The sequence below is a fragment of the Ixodes scapularis genome, unplaced genomic scaffold, assembly GCF_016920785.2.
Source record: "Ixodes scapularis isolate PalLabHiFi unplaced genomic scaffold, ASM1692078v2 PGA_scaffold11__112_contigs__length_91849675, whole genome shotgun sequence".
Classification (NCBI taxonomy): Eukaryota; Metazoa; Arthropoda; class Arachnida; order Ixodida; family Ixodidae; genus Ixodes; species Ixodes scapularis.
In genome coordinates, this window is record NW_024609837.1 from 50,214,816 (window position 1) to 50,237,923 (window position 23,108).

The following is a 23,108-nucleotide window of genomic DNA, read 5'->3' on the forward strand; positions in this document are numbered from 1 at the left end:
TCTGCACTGTTGAGTTTTCGATGGTAGGCAGACGTAAGCGTCCCGAAAAGCGGCTTCCAGGATGGCCAAGTCTTGCAAGCTTCGCCCGAGAATTGCAGCCAGTGACGCACCGGTCCTGATAGCTTCAATTTGGCCACGGTTATATTTATTTTTATCGGCCCACCTTCCTAACTCAGTGATGTGGATAAACTCGGTAATCCACTCGTTTTGCCACGATGTCACCATCACTTGCGGTGAACTTGGGAATCGCAGTTAACGCATCCGGAGTTAAACGCATGGAGATATCCGACGATGTCGGTCGACTCAACTGCGTCAATGGCAGGCGCTCAAGATCTTGATTTCGTCGTAGCGCTCGTGCCATATCATCTTTATCACGTCTGCATTGACCTTGCCTGTTGAGTCAAACTTTTTGTTTTTGCTTCCCATTGCATGGTCACAGACACGGTGTAGGAAGGCTCTTCAGGTGTGGAGACTCCTCTCCTCGCCCCGTCGGAACGGCGAACAGATCACGTCCCCTCCTTTCCTATGTTTTCTCCGCCTGCCCCTAGAGGGCGCCACAACGTTCAGGCCGACCGGCCGCCGGCCCTCCGCCGGAACGTGGGCTAAGTTACCCATTGCTTACGCCCCCTCTAATTCTTTACAACTTATTTTTTTTTTTTTTTGCAACGGTGAACTGAGCATAAAAGAAATATAAAAACCAAAGATCCGAATTTGGAAATAGCGAAACATCTGAATGTATGCGCCGACTGCTCTACAGCCTGGGGAAACGTACCCATTTTAGGAAAAGAAAACAACGACATGAAAATATTAGTAAAAGAGACGATCAGGATAAAGACGTCTGCCGAATGCATCAGTCACATGCTCAGTTGTTGTTCTCTCCGAATTGAAGGCGCCTTGTAGGGGATTACCTTGCAAACGGTAGACGCAGACACGACTTCAGGGTCGAATTCTGTCTGCCGTTCTCGTGAAATGCAGATGCCTCCATGGAAGGCAGACGCTTCTCCGGTTTCGGTAGAACGTGCAAAAGGGTTCGGATCGCATGAGAAGGCGACAGTACTGCAAAGGAAAAAACCGAGATGCAAAGAAACAGCCTCGAGAAAAGAAGAAAGAGTCCCGACTGTGCGACTCGTAATGTGGAAAAAAAACTCCTAGAGCATTTATAGAGTGTGTCATACATTAAACAATATTTTAACAGCGTTTTTTACAGCATATTTTTACAGCGATCTTTTTCATTTCTTATTGAAGTTTGTGATGATATTATATTTATTATACTTATATCAGAAGTGCCATTAATAAAACCGGTTTGCTTTCCTTGACGAGTGTGGCTAATATAAACTTTTGCTGCAATCTGCTACATGCAAATGTTAGTGTACTAACCAAGTGAACCTTTTAATGAATGCTGCTTTCATTAACCTCTGCGTGCAAAATGTGTAACTTCGTGCCAATTCGGCCAGCAGTTCAATTTAGCAGGACGCAAAGGCTGCCTTAAAATGTAAAAGAATAATCACGTTAGCTGCCCCACATGTTGAAAACAAATTTGTTTTTTAATATTTGAGTCGAATCAACGAGAATTGGCGAACGCTATATATATATATATATATATATATATATATATATATATATATATATCAGTCAGAGGCACGAATGCACCTATGAGAAGTGCAAGTTGTTGGGATTTTTCTGGGCATGAATGGTTTAGCGATAGTAGAACGCGCACAGAAACACGACGAACACTTTGACGTTGCGGTCTGACTTTCTTCGATTGGCCCCATCATTTCGTAGCGTCGGCTACGTGTTCGGAGTTAAACGAAGTAAAGCTGTACAATTGTATCACACTTAAAAAAAAAGAACCCTGAGGATAAGTTTGCGGGAAAGAGAGCATAAAAGCTGCAAGAAGCAAAAGTATGCAAGCGATCTGGTTAGGACACAGGATAATCCAAACCCAGAGACAAGGACAAATAAATTGCATCAGAATTAATTGGGGGGCTAGTTGGTTGAACATCTAGACGGTGGTTTTAAAAGCGCAAAGGACTAAGAAGAGAAGGAGGGACAGGACAGAGCGCTCTGACCTGTCCCCTCCTTCTCTTCTTAGTCCTTTGCGCTTTTTAAAACCACCGTCTAGAGTAGGACAAATAAAATAACGGACAACGCGTACACCTCTTGGCCGTTATTTTATGTTTCGGTGCCTGGGGGTTTAGATTACGACAAATAAGCTGTTTCAAAATTTTCAACTGAAAAGGTTCTGCCCATGTGAACAAATAAAAGTCACATTCTAACTAGTCAGATGGCTGATCCTGAATACTGGAAGCTCCAATTCGGTGCGTTGCTAATTTATGGCCCACGAGAAGGATCCTAAGTGCGTTATTAATGCCAATGCATTAACTGTCCTATGGGGTGAACCGGCGTTGTCAGCTCTGAAGCCGCTCCAAACGGCACCTAAATTCCCCTGTCCCGTGGAGTGAAGCCTGTAGTCTGTAGCAGCCACCCCATTTGCTTGCGCGTGGCGTAGTTTCAAGGAACGCCACCCACAGAGAAGCCCTCTTTTCGCAGCAACGGCCATGGGGCGTGGCTGTTGCGGCGCAGAAGAAAGCAAAAATCCAACGAGAACACATTTGTAGAGGCTAAACAAAATCTTTCACACTCTGCAGGAGGTTAACTCAGCATTAATGCAAACTGATTAGGTTTCATGGAATATTAGAAATGCGCACGTATAGGTCTGATCGGTTTCAAAGCATTGGTCACTGCGAATGCTGGCAACATTATAAATATTACGAAAAAATAAAATTTCTCTTCGCAGATTGTGAACGATTTTGTTGAGCCTCCAAATATTTTTTCCCGTTAGATTTTGTTTGTGTGCTTTGGTTTCTGTGCCCTCAACTGCCACGTCCCATGCGCAAGCGTTCTTGGTTTATATGGCCATTAGCTCATAAACTGTGCAAACTATAATGAAATAACATTGTATTGTACTATGGAGTCTCGTCTAATTTTGAGGTTGAGATCGTTATTGTGATACGCAAAACTTCATGACAGGGGCGCTGAATAAATGTGACTCTTTGGTACACTTCAATATCATCGCGGTCTTGCACGTCTATTCTTTTGTAAATATAAAATCTATTATACGCAGAAAACGGCAATTTTTTTCAAAAGGGGAAAAAAAAAAACGTGTCTGGCAATGGCATCAATCAAAGGTAGAGAATAAATGTTTTTCATTAAAAAATAGCGTCAAACCTTTTGAGGATCAGGTCTCTAGCTGAATCAGTAGCTGATAGCTGACCTGCGGAAAATAACTGCGGCTAGACAAAACAAAGGAAAGCTGCAGAGAAGTGCAACTGAAATAATTACGGCGATGTCCCGTTAATATGATCACCTTTCCCCTTCTCCTTCCCCCTGAACTTGTCTATAGTGGGGGTAGTCTATAATAACGAGACAAGAATGCATGCATTTATTCAATGCGTCCAAAAAAAACTTGGCTAAAAGCAGTGCATTCATAGTAACGCGTTCCGTATCATCGAAACATGACTGCGTAGTACTGAAGCTATCTAACATAACGGATTACATGCACTGCAGAACAATGTAAAACGGCAGAAAACCGTAACTGCAATAGATACGCACATTTCAAGCAGCAGCCTGGAATTAAGACGCTATCCGATTCCCGGAAATACAGCGCCCAACTCGACAGACCTCCTCGACAATACGTCTTCTTGCCCCCCGATTGCGTAACCATCTGCGATTTCCAATCTCCAATCTGCCCGCAAAACGAACGAGACGGCCGATCCTGGATTCAAGCGACGATATCAAGAGATAGCTGAACGTCGACGGCCACCGCATCGATACCCAGTTATCAGCGGATTATTGCTCGCGCTGCTGGCAGACAGCGCATCGAGAGAGCCTATCCTCGGAATCTCTGAGCTATAAAAGCGGCAGTCGCTGAACAACTCTTCGCAGACCAGCGGATTGCATCGCCACGAAAACTAAGTTTTCAATTTTTGTGGGTAAGATTTCATATTCACTCGCTTACTATTTGTAAGTGCGCGGGTGTGCATTTCACTGGTCTGCTTTTTGCTTTTTTTTTTTTTGCTTTTTGTTTGGTGCTTTCACGAAAATGGCTCAAAAAAGTGACTGTCTCTCTTGCCTGAAAAAAATTGGACATGATGCTGCATGTATTAAGTGTTCGGAGTGCACAAATTATTACCACATGGGCAAGTGTTCTGGAATGACAAAAACTGTAGTGAAGTCAATGAACGACGTAGAAATTTCTGAATGGCAATGTAACACCTGCAGGTTGCATTCCCAACGACAGTCTGCGACTCCCGAGGTATCTCAAGGGGCGTCAGAGCTGACCCCAAATGAGGAAAAACTTGAAAGGTTACTCAAACAAAATGAATCTATCAGTGAAAAGTTGACTTCCGTCCTTAATAGGATGTTTTGCATTGAGAGGTCTCTCGAGGCGCAGACTGCGAGGTCCGACGCGATGATGCTCAAAATAGAAAATCAGAGTAAAACAATAGCAGGAATCGAGACAGCCACGAATGATCTGACAGCAAGGCATGAGGAATTGAACGTTCATTTGGATAACCAAGACAAAACAATTAATGAACTACAGCGGAAAATCGGTGAACTAGAGGGAAGGATTTCACAAAGGGATGAAGAGGTTGGAGAACTAAGAAAGGCTATCGACAATGCAGAGCTGTACTCTAGACGCCAGAATATTGAAATCCATGGTATAGTGCAACGACCGAATGAAGATGTCATGAGCGTAATCAACGCAGTGGCAACGAAGCTGGACCTAGCACCAGTGACTTCGAATGACAACGGGGCTGCCCGCAGGCTAAAAGCTAAAGAAGGAAGAATCACACCTATACTGGTGATATTCACCGAGCGGCGTACACTGGACTTGTGGGTGAGAAAACGAACTACTCTTAGAAATGAGAACATTTTTATAAATGAAAACTTGACTAGAGCGCTAAAAAGTTTGTTGTGGTCCACCAAGGCACGTGCGAAGGAAAAAGGGTACGTGTATACTTAGATGAGGAACGGAAAAATATTCGTAAGGCAGAAGGAGGGAGCGGCGGTGATTCAGATTGAGAGCGAAAGAGACTTAATCAAAATTAGGTAATCATGGAATCGCTTTTTGAATCGTTCCGTGAGTGGGACGGATATACGGAAAGTTCTAGAGCGGAAAGAAGTAACGCTGACACTAAACTAAGCTTAATTCATATAAATGTTAGGAGTATTTACAGACATTGGGATCAGTTAATGTTAATTTTATCTACGCGACTTCCAAGTTTGGATGTACTTATCTTGAGTGAGGCCAGTGCTGATGAGGCAGGTTGCGCTACATTTTCCTTGCCAGACTTTCATTTTTTCTGCTTGTGCCGAGAACAAAGGAAAGGTGGCGGAGTTATGATGTACATAAATGACAAATTCATCAGAAAAAAATAGATATTTCATTTGTACAAGCAGAAGTGTGTGCTGCTATTGTTCACAAAATGAATTTTTCTTATGTTGTGTGTGCCGTATACAGGCCACCGAGTTCAAATATACCTATATTCTGTGATGAATTGGAACAATTCCTTCACAAATTTAATAACAACAAGTACCTAGTTCTGGCAGGAGACTTCAATATTGATGTTCTGAATGAGAATAAACAAGGAGTACCGCGTTATCTTGATACCCTCGCTTCATTTGGTCTATAAAATGTCATTCAAAATTATACTAGGGAGGAATATTATTGTAATAAAATTACAAAATCATGTATTGACCACATTGTTATAAGAATTAGTAATTTGAAAACACTGTCTGGAGTCATTAAGCAAAAGGTAGCTGACCATTACATTACTGTACTCTCAATATTAGACGAAATTACTGCTGAAGATGTAGATTTAGAAAATGGGTACCAATTTATACTAGATACTAAAAAAATCGATAATTTAATACAATCGTTCGATTGGAACTCTTTATGCGAGTTCGATCATATTGTAGCCTATGACATACTAGTGGACACGTTTCAAGATATTTATTCTAAAGGTACTAGAAAAATAAAGTTGAAGAAACAAAGACCTGAGAATGTTTGGATAAACGAGAAAATATTAGAATTGTGTGATCACAAGGAAAGGCTTTGGAGCAGATGTAAGCCAAATCCCGAAACCACAGAACTAAGAAATGAATTTCGTGCAGTGCGCAATAAAGTGACACCAAAAATACGTTTAGAAAAAGGGAAACATTATTTAAATTAATTCACCTCTTCGAGAAGAAATATAAAAAAAGACATGGAAGTCTAAAAATAGCGTGGACGATACAATTAAAAACAAAACTTTCCTGGAATAGATTCATATTTAACGTTATCGGAATCATTTAATAAGTGTTTTGTTGACTCCGTAAGAAGCATAAAAAATAACATTTCACAGAATGGTCCCAATCCCGTCACTTCACAGGTCAGATGCTCTAGTTCGGCGCACTTACCTCAGATGACGAAGAGCGAAATTTTGAGGATTATAAATGCTATGCCAATAACTAAAACACCAGGATTTGATAATATTAAAGTACGAGATATTTGGTATAATTTAAAAAAATTAAAACACGTTTTAATGAAAATAATTAATGCCACCTTTCATACCGGAAGAATTCCTAAGGGCTTGAAGATAACTATTATACGTCCACTGTATAAAAAGGGGAAAAGACAAGAATTGGAGAGCTACAGGCCCATTTCCATTCTACCTGCATTAGCTCATATAATCAAAAAGTGGGTACAACTAGCAATGACCAATTTTTGTGATAAATTTAATTTATTTTCTAGTATGCAATATGGTTTTCGACAACAAAAAAAGTACTATTACACTTTTAGAAGATTTTTCTGACTGTGTTAATCAAGCACTAGACAATAACAAGATTGGCCTGGCACTTTTTAGAGATCTATCGAAGGCTTTTGGTACCATTGATCATTCTCTGTTACTTGAAAAGCTTTACAGATTGGGTTTCAGGGGACAGTTTTATAACTTTTTTTAAGAATTACTTTAACGACAGACAACAAATGGTTAAAATTATGAATAATATACGTAGTACAGCTAAAGTCGAATGTGGCGTACCACAATGTAGCACTGTTGGACCAATTTTATTTAATGTTTACATAAATGATTTGGGTATTTTATCTCTACAATCTAAGCTATTTCAGTATGCTGACGATGCGGTGCTAGGTTTACCCTATGAAAACTATGATAAGGCTGTTTTAGTCTTCCATAGAGATATAAATGAACTAATAGGTTGGTTTAACTCAAATGCCATTTCAGTAAATTTTGCCAAAACTAAGTTACTGTGTATCCGAAATTATCATAAACGTGTTGATATGTCACCTAGGATTTTACTGCATTCGACACCGTGTAATAATTTTACTTGTAAACCTTTGCCATACGATAATTGTGTAAAATATCTAGGATTATAAGTGAATAAACATTTATCATGGAATCAACATGTGGAATCTGTGACTAAAAGACTACGTGTCGTTTCAGCATATCTGTACAGAATAAGAAGCTTATGCAGCGTAAAGATAAGACTACTGGTGTACGGGTCGTTAGCTGAATCAATTCTACGATATGGAATCACATTATATGGTTACTGTTCTCCATACAAGACAAATGCATTAGACAGAATTTTAAAACATATGGTGAAAAACATTACATACGGAACTCCGTACGGAACGTTAGATATGGAAGATAAAGCAAAGAAGCTCCAAATTTTATTCTTTAAATATTTTCATAGATATGTTACGTTTATAAATTATTTCTACGATGCAACGTTCAAGGTTCCAGTGGACAAACCTAGGGACCTAAGGCGCAAAGAAAGGTTTAAATTCACCAGAATTTCCACTCGATACGGAAACAGATGCAGAGCTCACTTTATTCCCACCTTATATAATGAGCTCACTGAGTCCTTAATGAAAATAAATTCAATAAAAGTACTAAAAAAAGAAATAAAAAATTGGTTCCTCTCATTACCTCCATAAACACTGCTTTACTCCCATCACTGCATACTTGCCTCTTAATGATTTCGATAGTTGTGTTCATTTTGTTTTGTGCCGAATTGCGGCTCTGTTTTGTATTAATGTTGGTATCAATGGCCACATTGTACTCGTTCGATTTTTTATCTTGATGTATTGATATGTATTTCGCTGGATTGTTTGGTCCTACGCACAAGCAGGATACTGCTTTTGTAGGCCAGCATTATTTATATGTATTTGTAAAGGGAATAAAACACATTATTATTCTTATTATTATATCTCAATCTTCCAATGTATTTGACCTCATTCTCACTACAACCACTGAGCTTCTTTCTCCCTTAACTTATTTACCAGGTTTAAGCGACCATTGTGTTATTCAGTTTGACCTGCAGGCATCTGCTTCCTCATGTAAAGCACTTACGATTATTCGCGACTACAAAAATGCCGCTTTTGTTTCAATTAATAATGAATTAGACACGCTTCTAACCATTTACATCTCACGTTTTCAAACGGGAACGGTTGAAGCAAATTGGTCTCTCTTCAAACAAAAAGTGAGTGACCTAACTAACCACTACACTCCTCTGAAGCGCATCCGCTCTAAGTCACAGGCACCTTGGAAACAAAAAGGAACGGTTATTTCGGCGCGCAAAATTAACAAAAAGTGCTGAGCACTGGCACGCTTACAAAGCTGCTGATACGGATCATAAACAAGCTGTCGCACAATCAAAGCAGGAGTTTTATCAGTGTACACTTCTTTTTATTTTGAAAGATAACCCACGAACGTTTTGGAGCGTGGTCAGCGGTATTAGATCGAGTGCGGTTGAGCTTTGTGATGCGAATAATGTTCCTGTAGATCTAAACAATTTTTGCAATGTCCTGAACGATGTGTTTGCTTCTTATTTTTCCCACACGACTCCTACCTGTTATCCAATTTGTGATGTACCGGTAATTGGGAATAATGCAGGATATATTTATTTAACTGTTAGATAACATTCGGTTGAGAAGCGTCTTCTTCGGTCTGCGACCGCGCCCAGTCTGTTCTTTCCCAGGCGTCACGTTCTTCTCCGTGGCTCTCTCCGGTTACATCAGCCGACCGTTGCCTGGGCCGAAGGTCTTGCTCGCTTTGCGAGGCGAACACGCACACAATACACGGCACAATTGTTTTCAGCGCTAATTTTAGTCCTATGTTTCCTGTTTGTATTGATTGATTCGGTGTCGACTGTTAAATCCAGAAGCTTAAAATTTCCGCGTGTGCTGGGATTGACGGAATTAATTCAAAGTTCCTGAAGAGCACCCCCACCTATTCATTTTTCATTCATTTCGAAATTTTTTTTTCACAGGCCCATATCATTTACTAGTGTGCAGTGTGAATTACTTGAACATGTCATTTACTCTCACCTTGTTGCCTTTTTCGAGTCCAAATATTTTTTTACTAATTGTCAACACGGGTTCCGCAGATTGTTTTCTTGTGAAACACAGCTCGTATTGTTTACTAATGGCCTGTTAGTTGCTATTGTTGCCGGGCTAATAGTTGACTGCGTTTTCTTAGATTTTGCTAAGGCTTTCGACTCTGTCCCGCACAACCTACCTCTCTTGAAACTGAGTAAACTTAATATTCATCCTAACATCTTGGGCTGTATTAAATGTTTTTTTTTTTATCTAACCGCTCACAATATGCTTCTGTCAACGGGCATAATTCTTCTACTACTCCTGAACGTCCGGCGTACCACAGGGATCTGTCCTGGGGCCTTTCTTGTTCTAGTCTACATTACCGACCTCCCATCGAAAATTCTCTCCTCTATTAAATTGTTCGCGGATGATTGTGTGCTCTACCGCGTAATTACTAATGCCAAGAGTGTGCTATACTACAGTCAGACCTCGACGTAGTTTCTTCCTGGTGCGCTGTATCCCTAATGAAGCTTAACATTACTAAATGTAAAAGCATGCCTGTTTTCCAACTTTCTAAAAACATTGACCCTGCCATATACATCCTTAATAATACACCATTAGATACTGTTGCTGCATACAAATATCTTGGTATTCACATAACTCATAACCTTTCCTGGAACATGCACGTCGAATATTTCTTTAATAATCCTAATCGTATGCTTGGGTTTTTGCGCCGCCACTTCCGTTCCGCTAATCTTCCGGTCGAACTGGAATTATACAAAGCCTTAGTCAGGCCAAAACTTGAATACGCCGGTTCCGTTTGGGATCCGGGACATGGAACATTATCACAAATTCTCGAATCAGTCCAGAAGCGAGCAGCCCGTTTTATCCTTCCTAGTTATTCTCGTACTGCTAGTGTTTCGTCAATGAAGACAACTTCGGACTTACCTGACCTCGCTTTACGGCGTAAATACTTTCGTCTTTGTCTTTTCCCTAAAATATAATATACTAACCGAATTCTAAAAGATGAACTACACGGTGTCACAAAAGAAAATTTACACGGTCTTTTTTGCCGCAAAAATAACGTAGGCATCGCCGAACGCTCATTCTCCGCCCAAAGGTAGAGCTAGAGGTCACAACCAGATGCCAAAGTTTCAGCCCGATCCGATAACTTAATCAAAAGTTATAAGTGATTTTCTGAAAAGTTCAATGGGAAAATGGAGCCCATTTTCGCCCGTTTTCGTTTTCTGGTGCCATAGAGCCCCATGTGTTTGAAAACTCAGTCGGCCGCCATTTTTCCATTGAAGTTTTCAGAAAATCCCTTATAACATTTGATTAAGTTATCGGATCGGGCTGAAACTATGGCATCTGGTTGTGACGTCTAGCGCTACCTTTGGGCGAAGAATGAGCGTTCGGCGATGCCTAGTTTATTTTTGTGGTAAAACAGATGGTGTAAATTCATGTAGATAATCGCCTCTTCAATTTGAATGCTGGGCTTGTTATCGTGCTTGTCTTATGATTTCACTAATCGCCTATGCATTGTTCGTTCTTTTCCTGTCTGGTACGTACAAGGCTTCAGTTTGGCAGTCTAGTTTAGAATTATTTTAGAGCGCAGCTCTTAAGGGCCCGTTTCCGGCTTGAGCGGCGTCGGCGTCGCCGTCGCCGGCGGCGTAACCGCGCGGTGCATTATGGGTAAATTTCCCCGCTAAATCTAGCGGAAAAATTTCCCCGCTAGATTTAGCGGAAAAATTGCTCCGCTAAATCTAGCGTAAAACTTTACCCCGCTAGATTTAGCGGAAAAATTTCCCCGCTAAATCTAGCGGGAAAAATTTCCCCGCTAAAAGTAGCGAAAAAATTTCCCCGCTAGATTTAGCGGAAACATTTCCCCGCTAGATTTAGCGGAAAAAATTCCCCGCTAAATCTAGCGGAAAAATTTCCCCGCTAAATCTAGCGGGAAAAATTCCCCACCAAATGTAGCGGAAAAATTTCCCCGCTAAATCTAGCTGAAAAATTTCTCCGCTAAATCTAGCGGGAAAAATTCCCCGCTAAAACTAGCGGAAAAATTTTCCCGCTAAGTCTAGCGGAAAATATTCCCCGCTCAGTCCAGCGGAAAAATTTTTCTGGGGGGTGACGTGACCCCCCAAGGTTACATGACACCCCCCCCCCCCCCCCCGCCCCGCCCCGAGAACAGGCAACCCTCAGTACCCTTCCCTCCTCCTCAAGAGCTGCGCTCCAATTCGGTGTTACAGGGAGTTGTAAACGGCTTTCATTTTTTCAACTACTGACGCGGGACGTAATCAGTCCATGCCAATATGTTTTATTCTATTTATTTATGATAGGTATTTTAATAGATGTTATAATTACGAATACTCACTGAAAATTCTGCGTCCTTAATGTTTATCAACTCGGAGACTCTCTTGTAACTTGTTGTTTCTACACAAAATTATAGACGGAAAGTTTTACGTTGACTTGTGCTGTTTTAATTTTAAAGTACTAGCTCGGTTGTCCAGAACCCCTTCACCTCAAGAAGAAAAAGTCACCAATAATACGCATGCAAATGTTACTTAGCAATTTAGCGTCACCAAATTTAAATATTTTTGGTGAATTGGCCTCTTCAGGCATAAACATATGTTGCCTACTGTTTAAGGCGGCATTGTTACAATGCACTTTTTTTAGTTTTAGTGTACGTATGTGCACCACTTCAAAACCGTAAGGTTATTCTGGGGCACAGAGACAATAAAAGATTATTATATTTATTATTATTATTACTGTTGTATTTTTGTTTTTGTGTGTAGTCCCTGTAGTTTTCGGCGCTTTTATACATTTTAATTTAAATCAGTTGATCTTAATTACATACATTATATTAATCTCTACTTACAGCGCGAGTGAAACAGCTAGGCAATCGAAGAACCATGCGCAACTTTGTTGCCCTAATTTTGGCACTCTCTGGTAAGCATCTAGCTCAGCTCGCATCCGATGTCCGTGATTTACTCTCTACCCATGTTCCAGGTGTCTTTCTTTTCGACCAAGGGCATTCGTCTCATCAGGATATCTCTGAAAGCTCTGGAATCGCAGTGACAACTCCGGTGAACACCGAAGATGACATGAGTGCATCTCGTTCAAGAGGGGGTCATCTAACTTCCAAATACAATAGTCAGAACCTGGACCTAAATTCTGAAGCAATACGTTTCAGGGACAGGATGAACCGGACAAGGAGAAGCCCGGGAGATATTAGCGCTATATATGAAGTCTACACGAATCGGAAACGTAACGGAATTTCTGACTACTATAATCCAGCTATCATCGCAACACACGTGAACGACTTTCCCTCTATTGCGGCTCTTTTGGATCCCGACCAGAAGCTTTACCTGCTCGTCCACGGATGGCTTGGTTCGATTGCGTCCTTCTCAAGTATCTCAAGCTCTTCGTCTTCATCTGGCAAGGTCAAGGATGAGGAACTGGCAGACATTAAGGACGAGCTCCTTCGGGTGGTAAGTTAAAACCAACAATGCACGTACAATTTCGAAAATGTATAAGGCGGTTTCACACGACGTACTTCCGGCTCCAAATTACGCCGGACGATGAACTGTCGTATGTCTTTCTATGCGCCGAGGTGGTGTTTACACAATCTCGCTGTTTTTGCGTTATGATTGTTTGCGTTTGTTATAGTTGTCAGGAACGTAAAACAAGCGCTGGCTGGCACTTGACCTGTCTACATGCCAATTTTTATTTAAACATCGGACGAGCAAACGTTCGAGAAGTTTACTCCTCGATTGCCAAAATGGTCGCTACCGATTCCGCCGAGTCGACTCCGAATGTATAACTAAAACTGGGTAGACATTGCTTTCCGTGGTTCGAATTACGTCTCCCGTCGTATATACTGAGTTCCGTAATCGGCAGAGACACTCGCCATCCTTGCGCGTCTCGCCAATACCAAAAACAACGCCAATAACTAAGCGTCTGAATAAAAAAAAAATGGCGAGAGCGGTGGGCGCGGTTCATCAACATGGCGGAACACGGCTTACCGAAAGTATGGTACCTGGAACGCGTCTCCCACTGATGTGTTTACAGCGCCCCAAACAGTGGTCCCCCGATTTTCGACTCACCACGTCATGGAAGCGTCTTGCTGTCGCTGGTCGCGATCCTGGCGGCGTCCCAATAGCTGTGGTGCGGGTGGCAGACGTCTGTTCCGCTGCAGGTTGCTCTCCAGGGGCCCTAATCTGGACACTTGGCGGAAAAGTTGGCGAGAAATTCGGCGGCTATGATTGGCCGGTGCCAAGGTCAAGTGTGGCATTGGCCAATCGCTGCCGCCAGATTTCTCGCCGTCGTCTTCGCCAAGTGTCCAGCTTAGGGCCCCAGTATGGCAGTCCGCGGAAGCTTGGACAGTCCGAAATTGGGACGCCGCGACGACAGCTACACTCGCGGTCGCTCGTGCTTTTCGCTAGCATTTCTACGGCCAACCGCCAGAATAGCGACCACCGACAGCTCGACACTCAGGCGTCTGCGACGTCATTTGTTTGCCATTTCTGAACCACTTTTTGTTGTATGGGCGACATGAGACGCTAAACACACCAGTCAGAGACGCACTCCAGGTACCATACCAAAAGTGAAAGAGCGTTCCGTTGAACCGCCCTATATTTATTTTTAAGTATCCGCAGGCTTTTTAAACTACGGGACGCTTAGGAGGGGACGAGTTTCGACAAGCATGTTCCTCGCTAAGGTTTATTGTGGAACTGTTAGCTAAACTGAGCTTCCTTTTTTAAGGAACTTTATGATTTCTTTGTACTGATGGTGCAGCTGTAAGTTTTGTTTTGAGATGACAATTTGCGGAGCTTTTTAAAGTGTCTTGCTGAGATTTTGTCTTTGCGTACGATAACTCCTTGGCGCATCAGAAGGACGTCTCATGCTCGCATCAAAACTTGGCCTGGCGTAGAATCCGATAATCATAAACAAATGGTGGCTGTCTTCACTTTCTCGGACTGAAGTGTAAGTAGTAACGATGTCATATTGTTCAGATATAAAGATGACAATAAAACACACACACACACACACACACGCACTTGATGTTCGGGGACAATTAAAATAAATCAAAGCGAGAACTTAGCGATTCTTCGTGACCATTCCCGGAAAAACTTCACATTTCAAAGATTTTCTTACAGGTAGATTCCATGTGTGATATATATTGTATTTCTTTACGTAGCTAAGGTTATGTTTTATGCTTCTTAATCACATGTGTCAAGCGGAGGGTTTCATTGGACCTGAAAAGAAGTTTGCCGTAAAGGTCTAACCGTTCGTTTCACAACAATTGTAGGCGTGATCACAGGCGGAAATGATACAGTGAGTTCGCCGAAACAGTGTGAATCATGACGCATTCGCGATACTTCAAACAGCCGCTTCTTTGAGTTATTATCAAGATACACCCTAAGAATGCCCGAACGCCTAACATACCCCAGGGTACTCGAACAGCCAGTCACTGCGATCTACGTCGGGAGTTCCACGAATGACCTGAAAAAAATATATTTCCACCGAAATATGAAGTGTGAAGCTGAGCAACTCGAAACGCCCTTCGCAGTGTTTCATAGAAAACTTAATATTTAGTTACGTAACTTCGGCTTCAGCATTAGAGGTTTGAGGAAAGAGCCTCTCAAGTTAATGTGCGGGAAAGTACATGCACGGGCATCTTTAGGCGTATAAACTATTTTTTTTTTTTGTTATGAAGAGAGAAAACGCTTTCACATAAAAATAAGTCAGTAAAATATATATATATTTGTTTGCAGAACGCAGGAGAAAATTTGTTTTCCTGCTTTGTTGTATACTTCTAAGGGCCCCATTAAATGGCTAAGCTATATTGGCCCTCGACTCGCTAAACAGAAAGTTGAGGTTGACGTTTACGAAGCGAGCCGACTGGACGCTCACGAAGATTGCACCGCGCTTTTCTTCTCCGAAGTCCAATCCGCGCGCTGCGCAAACTTTCGGCTCCAACTTTGCGTTTGACGAGTCCAGAAACCAAGAATATGACTACACATGAAAAAAGCGTGGCGCGAACTGGGGCGATAAGCATGACTTCATTTGCAGATCTTCCCTGCGCCGTTCATATGTTAAGTGCGAAAGCACTTGTTTGGTCAGTTCCCCATGGAAAATTCTACTCTGTAACACGAAAGGAATCCACGTGGGCGGGTGCGTTGTAAGTGTGTAAATATAAAATCCAGAACACACCTTAAAGTTCCCCTACGGGTTTATAACTCAGGACCACAAGATGGAAAGCTTTAGAAGCGGTAGTCAGTAAAAGTTCGTCAACCGCAGCTTCGGTTGGTGAATATTTCGTTCTCCAAGTCGCACCGCGGAACATTAAGTGGCGCCAGCGGGTGGCTCGGACGTTTTCTCTCTCTGTACGTGGGCTCGTGCTGCCAAGGCGCAATCAAGCGGAAAGATCCCGCGCGCATTTCCGCCACTGTGCAAGGATTGCACAGCTTTCAACAAAGGGCCCACTCTCGAAGGAGATCATGGTATATATTACCACTCACAAATATCCGCAGAAACTAACTGGTATTTGTAGAGAAGAAGCGACATCAGGGGCCTCAGTTTCTGTTGTGACAAGTATGGAGTAAAGGTGCTTAACGACGAAAAAATGAAACCACTGAAAACATTATACATATTAATAGAGCGCGTCGAAAAATACAAATATCTGAAGGTATTGCACAGTGAGTGAAGCAAATATCTAGAGAAAGATAAAGTAAATATAATTATGAAAGAGAAAAGTGAAAGCTGCTTACAACTCCCTGTAACGCCGAATTAGAGCGCAGCTCTTGAGGAGGAGGAGGGAAGGGCACTGGGGGGGGGGGTTAAACTAACCAGGGGGGGTCACGTGATCTTGGGGGGTCACGTGACCTTGGGGGTCACGTGACCCCCAATGCCGATGATGTCATCACTGACGTCATCAGTGACGATGACGATGCGGGTACCGATGACGTCATTAGTGACGTCACTGAAGACTTCACCAGTGATGACGATGACGATGCGAATGTCGGTGACGTCATCAGTGACGTCGCTGATGACGTCATCAGTGATGATTACGATGACGATGCGGATGTCGGTAACGTCATCAGCGATGATGACGATGACGATGCGGATGCCGGTGACGTCATCAGTGATGATGACGATGACGATGCGGATGCCGGTGACGTCATCAGTGACGATGACGATGTGGATGCCGGTGACGACATCAGTGACGTCACTGATGACGTCATCAGTGATGATGACGATGACGATGCGGATGTCGGTAACGTCATCAGTGATGATGACGATGACGATGCGGATGCCTGTGACGTCATCAGTGATGATGAAGATGGCGATGTGGATGCCGGTGACGTCATCAGTGATGATGACGATGTGGATGCCGGTGACGTCATCAGTGATGATGACGATGACGATGTGGATGTCGGTGACGTCATCAGTCGCGATGACGTCATTGGGGGGTCACGCGACATCGGCGGGGGTCACGTGACCTAAGGGGAGTCACGTGACTTCGGGGGGTCACGTGACCTCGGGGGGGGTCACGTGCCCCCCACGAGGTCACGTGGCCCCGGTGGGGGGGCTCGCGCGGTGCATTATGGGACATTTCCCATGATGCACCGGGGTCACGTGACCTCGGGGGGTCACGTGCCCCCCACGAGGTCACGTGACCCCGGTGGGGGGCTCGCGCGGTGCATTATGGGACATTTCCCATGATGCACCGGGGTCACGTGATCTTGGGGGGGTCACGTGCCCCCCCACGAGGTCACGTGACCCCGGTGGGGGGCTCGCGCGGTGCATTATGGGACATTTCCCATGATGCACCGCGCGGTTACGCCGACGCCGACGCCGACGCCGACGGCGACGCCGACGCCGACGGCGACGCCGCTCAAGCCGGAAACGGGCCCCTAAGAGCTGCGCTCTAAAATACGTTCAGTTTTCTCGAAACTCAATGCAGGAATTAGATACAAAGTGGTCAGGGGTATGTGGAAAGTTGTGATTGGCCTGGAGTTTCTTTTTTAAATGGGGTACTGCGCTGGGTGTCAAGCGCATATATATACAACAACAAAAAATACAAAACCAACGAACTCAACCCCCAGATGACCTTTAAATTTCTATCATGGGGCCAAGCGGTCTAGCTCAGTGGACACTGAAGTAAAAGAAGCAGGAGGAAAATTGTGTGTGTCTCTGAGTGTGTCAGGGGGAAGGGGGGGGGGGGGGGCGGGGGAGGCAACATAATTTCGGTTTAGCGATGTATAGTTAACAAGAACAGGACATAAGACAGAAACGGGCGTTTGATAATTCACAGCGAAGATCTTTAGTGTGTGAACCTAGAACTGGCTTGTTAAATTAAAAAAAAAAAATAGACACGTATGTGCCACATTTTATAATGGTAGCGAAACGCAAGAACATATTTATTTATTTATTTATTTCAAATACCCTAAGGGCCCGAGGGCATTGCAGAGAGGAGTGGGTTACAAGGCGACATCAAAAGCAAACAAACAACAATCCTAAGAATGAAAGAAATACATAATAATGAAATGCTAAAAGTTATCACTGTTAAGGCATTGTTTAAAAGCGATGGAATCGTAAATGGATGCCACAGACGCTGGAAGGTGGTTCCATAAGACCGTGGTCTGAGGTATAAATGAACATATGGTTTTGAAGTGCACGGGACTTTGTTCTGGGCTCCCTGAAATGGTAGCAGTAGTGGCGGGAGCGCTGGATTTTGCTGGCGATAGGTGAAAAAACGAAGAAGCAGGAGATTATAATCCCAAAACAGAGGTTAGACGATTGTTGCATGTGGTCTAGAAGAGCACGATTATACACAAAATCTGGGGCAGATAATTCAGCGAGGAACGGAATTTGTAGCCAAATTTAAAGCGGAGGGATGGGGTTTGGTAAATGTTTACGGGCTACGTGGCGCAAGCCACCGCTTCACTCAAAGGGGAGAATGCAACATACCAACCATCCATTCATAAATCTATGCCAGAAGACATAAAGTGCTGAAAGTGCTCTAATCGTCTATGTCACAACGCAGGTTCGGGTCTGCTGGATTTGTTTTAGGTTCTCAGATAAGCTCTCAAGTTTGTGTAACATGTGGTATTATACTTGAGTGTTAGTGCCCACCCCACGGTTAGTTTCAGAATTCCTCCCAAGTATGAAAAAAAAAATTTTTCTTTTGCTTTTCCTACTAGAAATTATACACTCACGAATGTTGAGCATGAGAAATGCACCACCTAAAGACACCTTTGTAGAAACACTACATTGCATTTAGTATATTAGCTTAATTACATGCATTCTTAATCCCCAAAAGCGATTCAACACACCCTATATTTGTGGCCGCTATTATCTACCGAGTAAGCGGAACAGATCGTTGGCTTAAAGGCCGCTTTACAGAATCGGTTTCTGCCGGGCAGAAAACCGGATCCCAGCTTCCTTCTTTACATTCCCTCTCGCACACTTCTCTCCTCCTATTCCCATAGGAGCGAGCCTCTCAGCTACTCCCCATAGAAAGGAGGAGGGTCTCCCTCTTTCTCGAATGGAAAGGAAGAATTGAGGAAGGGCTTTGTCCTTTCTGCTTGTTGGTCCGTCTTTAAACGCTGTCGCGTCATAAGCTTTTACTATAAAGTTATTAGGGAGGAAGACAGCTTTCGCTGGAGGTGGCTCGGTGTTCGAATGCCCTTGCATGGCACGTGGAAGCGTGGCCCTGGCTTGGGCCTCACTTACTCGTTCGCTCGCGTCGGCGTAGCCTCGAAGTCGATACAATATACTTTTGTCTCACCTTAGTATGTACTAACTGCGAAGGTTGTGCAAGCGCGAACGGCTAGCTTTGACTGCCTTGACTGGAGCGCTCGCTGCACGATCTCTCGTGCAGGCGCCGACACTTAATCCAAAGCAACTATCTCGCGTTTTTGGCATGCACGGCTAACAATAGTCCAAGCGAAGGTGAGACAAAGTATACACCCACATTTTATCTTTTATTTTGCGCGCAGGAAAACGCCACTGTTATCGTGGTGGACTGGTTCGAAAAAGCCAAGGATTTCTATTCCGATGCGAAGCGGTCTGCGAGGAATATGGCCTACGGACTGGCGTGGCTCGTGAAGACGCTGGTCGAAGCCGGTGCTCTCAAAGTGTCCAATGTGCATTACATCGGTCACAGCCTCGGGGCCCAGGCGGCAGCATACTTCGCACAGAGCCTCAAGTCAATCTTGGATGGTCAAAAGATAGGCAGGATTACAGGTGAGCCAACTCTTCTTTCCTGATTACATTTGTCACACCAAATCAAATCACATCTTTACGGAGAACTACTTGATATATTGAATGATTCATTGGTCTTATTTTGACACAGTTGTCAAGGAGGGTGGGACAAAAAGGTAATCAAAATCACCTGACCGTGTCCCAACCACCGGTAGAGAAACAGGCCGCAGGCCTACAAATTTGAAACAGAAAAAGAAAGAATAAGCCCTTAACATTTTCTTAAAAAAACAAAAACAAATTTTATGAACCAGTTAATCATTGAAAATGTGTTTGTTGGGGATATGTGCAATATAATTACAGCAGAACTTTTCAGTTTTGTGAGCAGTTCTTACTCAGGGCTTTAGACGTTCCCTATATAGTCAGCCGTGTCATCATCGGTATATTATTCATCATCTTCATTTTTGCAATCATCACCATCGGGCGGCTGAAAGCCAGTGTTGGTGGTAACGCATCAGAAGTAACGGCGTTGCCCATCAGGTTAGGTTTTTTCGGTAACGTAGTTTAGCACTCGTTACGTTTTTGAGACAGTAACAGATAACGTACTTAGGCTGCTTATTTCGGGTAACGGGTAACCTAGTTACGTTTCTCGTTGCATCGTCTTCCCAGAGCCTTAAAAATATCCACTTTATATATATATTTTTTTGTGTTTCTAGGTTTCAAGTCATATTACTTTTTGTTGCGGGCCAACAAAATTCTGAAGGCGCACTCTTCGCTGCTCTTGCAATGCAACATAGATATGGCGTTTATGCCTACCTGTAACGTCAAAGCAGTAAACGTTTTATTTCATAAATAAAGTAGCTCAAAAGAGCGTGCATTACCTTTTATCCGTAACGGTTACCGCCTTCCTCTATTTTGAGCTAACCCGTAACGTTAACCTGTGGCCTCTATTTTGAGGTAAGGTAGGTCGGCGACTTGTTACTTTTATTTGGATGTAACGAGTAACCTATTTCGTTACTTTTTTGGGGTAACGCCTCCAACGCTGCTTGAGACAGCCCAAAATATTCTAATCTGCTCTGCGTCCCGAACGGTCACTTTAAAAATAATTTCAAAAATGAACGCGGTTTTTATTATATAAGTGGTGGCAGCGTGCCCTTTTCTTACAGTATCATTTCAAAGCCGGGCAATTCAGTGTTCATACAAACCGATATGGTTCCACCAAACCTTCGGAAAGGGCAAGAATAAGTCATACTTCCTTTTGGGCTTTGTTCGCAGCGTTTACTGGAAACAAATCGAAATATGTCTAAAGATGTCGTCTTTCTTTCGAATGTGAGATTTCGTTGGACATTCAAAATGTGTTCTTCGTTCTCTTTTTTTTTTTTTTTTACTTTTTCCTCCGCAACGCATCTTTTGCGTCCCCCGCTCAAGCCTTCTTGGCGTTTGTAGACATTACTTCCCAAAAGGTGCAGAAATTGTAATAAAATTATATTGTACCGTATTTTATGCTGACGTCCAGAATTTAGAGAGCACATGTAGAGAGAGAGGGCTGGTTACTGCATGCGCATGAGCGCTTCTACCATATTTTTTTAAACTCTTGTCGCACTTGGTGTAGAATAATACGCTAAGGCAAATGTCACTTGAAAAAAAAAATTTCCTTAGTAAAAACTAGGTGCCCCTAAAACAATCTCACACAAAGAACATGTTGGCGAATGCCTGCCTCATCACCTCATGAACAAGACTGTATAATACAGATATCATTATTAACATTATCTCTACTTCTCAAAAATTGTCAAGTATTTTAATAACAAACAATCCGGAAAAGAGAATTCCTTGTACAATCCGCACTTGTAGATAGATCGCACCACGCAACATTTAAACTTTTAAACATGCGCGATTCCCGGACTATAGCCTGGAAACGACGGTAAAGCCATCGCTTCAAGGCGACAGTCCGCTGATATAAGAAAGCTTACAAAGTTCACAACTTCTCGGCGAAACGCGGTTTTATTCGCGAGGCATCTTGGGGATGCAAATAATTTAAAGTAGTTTTACATTACAAACGGTGTTCTCAGCTTTGCAATATGAGTGAGGCAAATTGTACATTGACTTGCTAATTTAGAATCCCCGAATTGTTGTAATATATATATATATATATATATATATAGAAAGTGTTTTTTTATTCTTACACATTTGTTTAAAAAAAACGTGAAAGCTACACTTATGCGGTTTCTGCTGCTGGGTTATACGGCCAGGCGGACATTATGTGGGTGGCTAATCTTTGGGACAAGACGGCTAATTAATTAAAATTCGTACTAACTTTTTAATTCATGGAAATAGCAATATGGTTCCAATTGAAAACCTGCTGAGCATCATCCAAAACCCCTAAGTCAGTAATTTTTAGAAAGACTTTGAGCGCGTGAGAAGCGCAGTAGTGCGCTGAAGTTACCACTCGTGGAGCGATTGCAAGGCTGGGGCAAGATAAGAGACGGAAATATTGCGCGGGCGCCATACCGCAACCGCTAGCCTTATACCTGCTCCACGAGTGGTAACTCTAGTGCGCTACTACGCTTCTCACGCGCGGAATGTTTTTTCCGAAAATGACTGATTTACTGATTTAGGGGTTTTGGATGAGGGTGAGCAAGTTTCTAATTGAAACCATATGTCTATTTTAAAAAGTGAATTAAAAAATTTTAATCAATTAGCCGCCTTGTCCCAAAGATTAGCCATCCATATAATGTCCGCCTGGCCGTATAACCCACCTGCACAAACCGCATGAGTGTAGCTTTCAAGGCTTTTTTTAAACAAATCTCTAAGAATAAAAAAAAGACACCCTGTATATATATATATATATATATATATATATATATATATATATATATATAAACTAGAGGTTACGTGCAGGGCAATACTACAGTAGAGTGAGAGATTGGAGTTGATGTACGTGACATTTTAAGTACTATGTTAGTCGTAGACTGAATAGAGATTTATACGCCAGGATTTTAGAATGAACCTGTGTTTTTCAGTATGAGTGCAACAAAACGCTTCTACTTTAATAATCAAGGGGCTTAAGAAAAGTATCCAAGCATACGATTTTTTTTTGCTAACAAAACATTCAGTGTGAGTTTTATTTTATAGGAAAGTTGTATATACACTCTTTAAATTATTTGTACAAGGAGGCGTTTTCAAAAGCCTGTTCATAGGCGAAAGTTCAGATGACTTACATTCCCAGGGGAAACGCACTATTTTCAATAAACTTTCTCTTTCTTGCATCACGTCAAGAGCAACTAGCCTGTAAATTATACTGGACTATTAAAAAAAAAAGAATCGCGTAAAGCATTCATTGGCTTACAGAACGCGACTTTTGGATTGGCAAGTCGTAAATATAAACCAAAAATACAAAAATGTACAGAATGAGAGATTTGCGGCAAACCAGGGTTAATGGGGTGGATGGTGAATAAAGGATATTTGCAGTTTCAAAATGTTATCAGGTGATGAAGTACTCCAATCAATATAAATATTA

At 42.6% G+C, this 23,108-nt stretch overlaps 1 protein-coding gene across 2 annotated transcripts in view; it reads left to right on the top strand.

The window, feature by feature from the left end:
* The first annotated feature begins 3,928 nt into the window (after positions 1–3,928).
* The window catches only part of LOC115318864 (endothelial lipase), a 32,011-nt gene continuing 12,831 nt past the window's right edge, over positions 3,929–23,108 (top strand). Inside the window, exons 1-4 of one of the 2 annotated variants that reach the window (XM_029978573.4) lie at positions 3,929–3,992; positions 12,263–12,331; positions 12,392–12,873; positions 19,390–19,636. In XM_029978573.4, coding sequence (XP_029834433.2) covers positions 12,295–12,331; positions 12,392–12,873; positions 19,390–19,636 — 766 coding nt within the window. In that variant the 5' untranslated portion in view covers positions 3,929–3,992; positions 12,263–12,294. Of the gene's footprint in view, positions 3,993–12,262; positions 12,874–19,389; positions 19,637–23,108 lie in introns of both variants that reach the window. The other variant, XM_029978572.4, reaches the window with a different exon arrangement.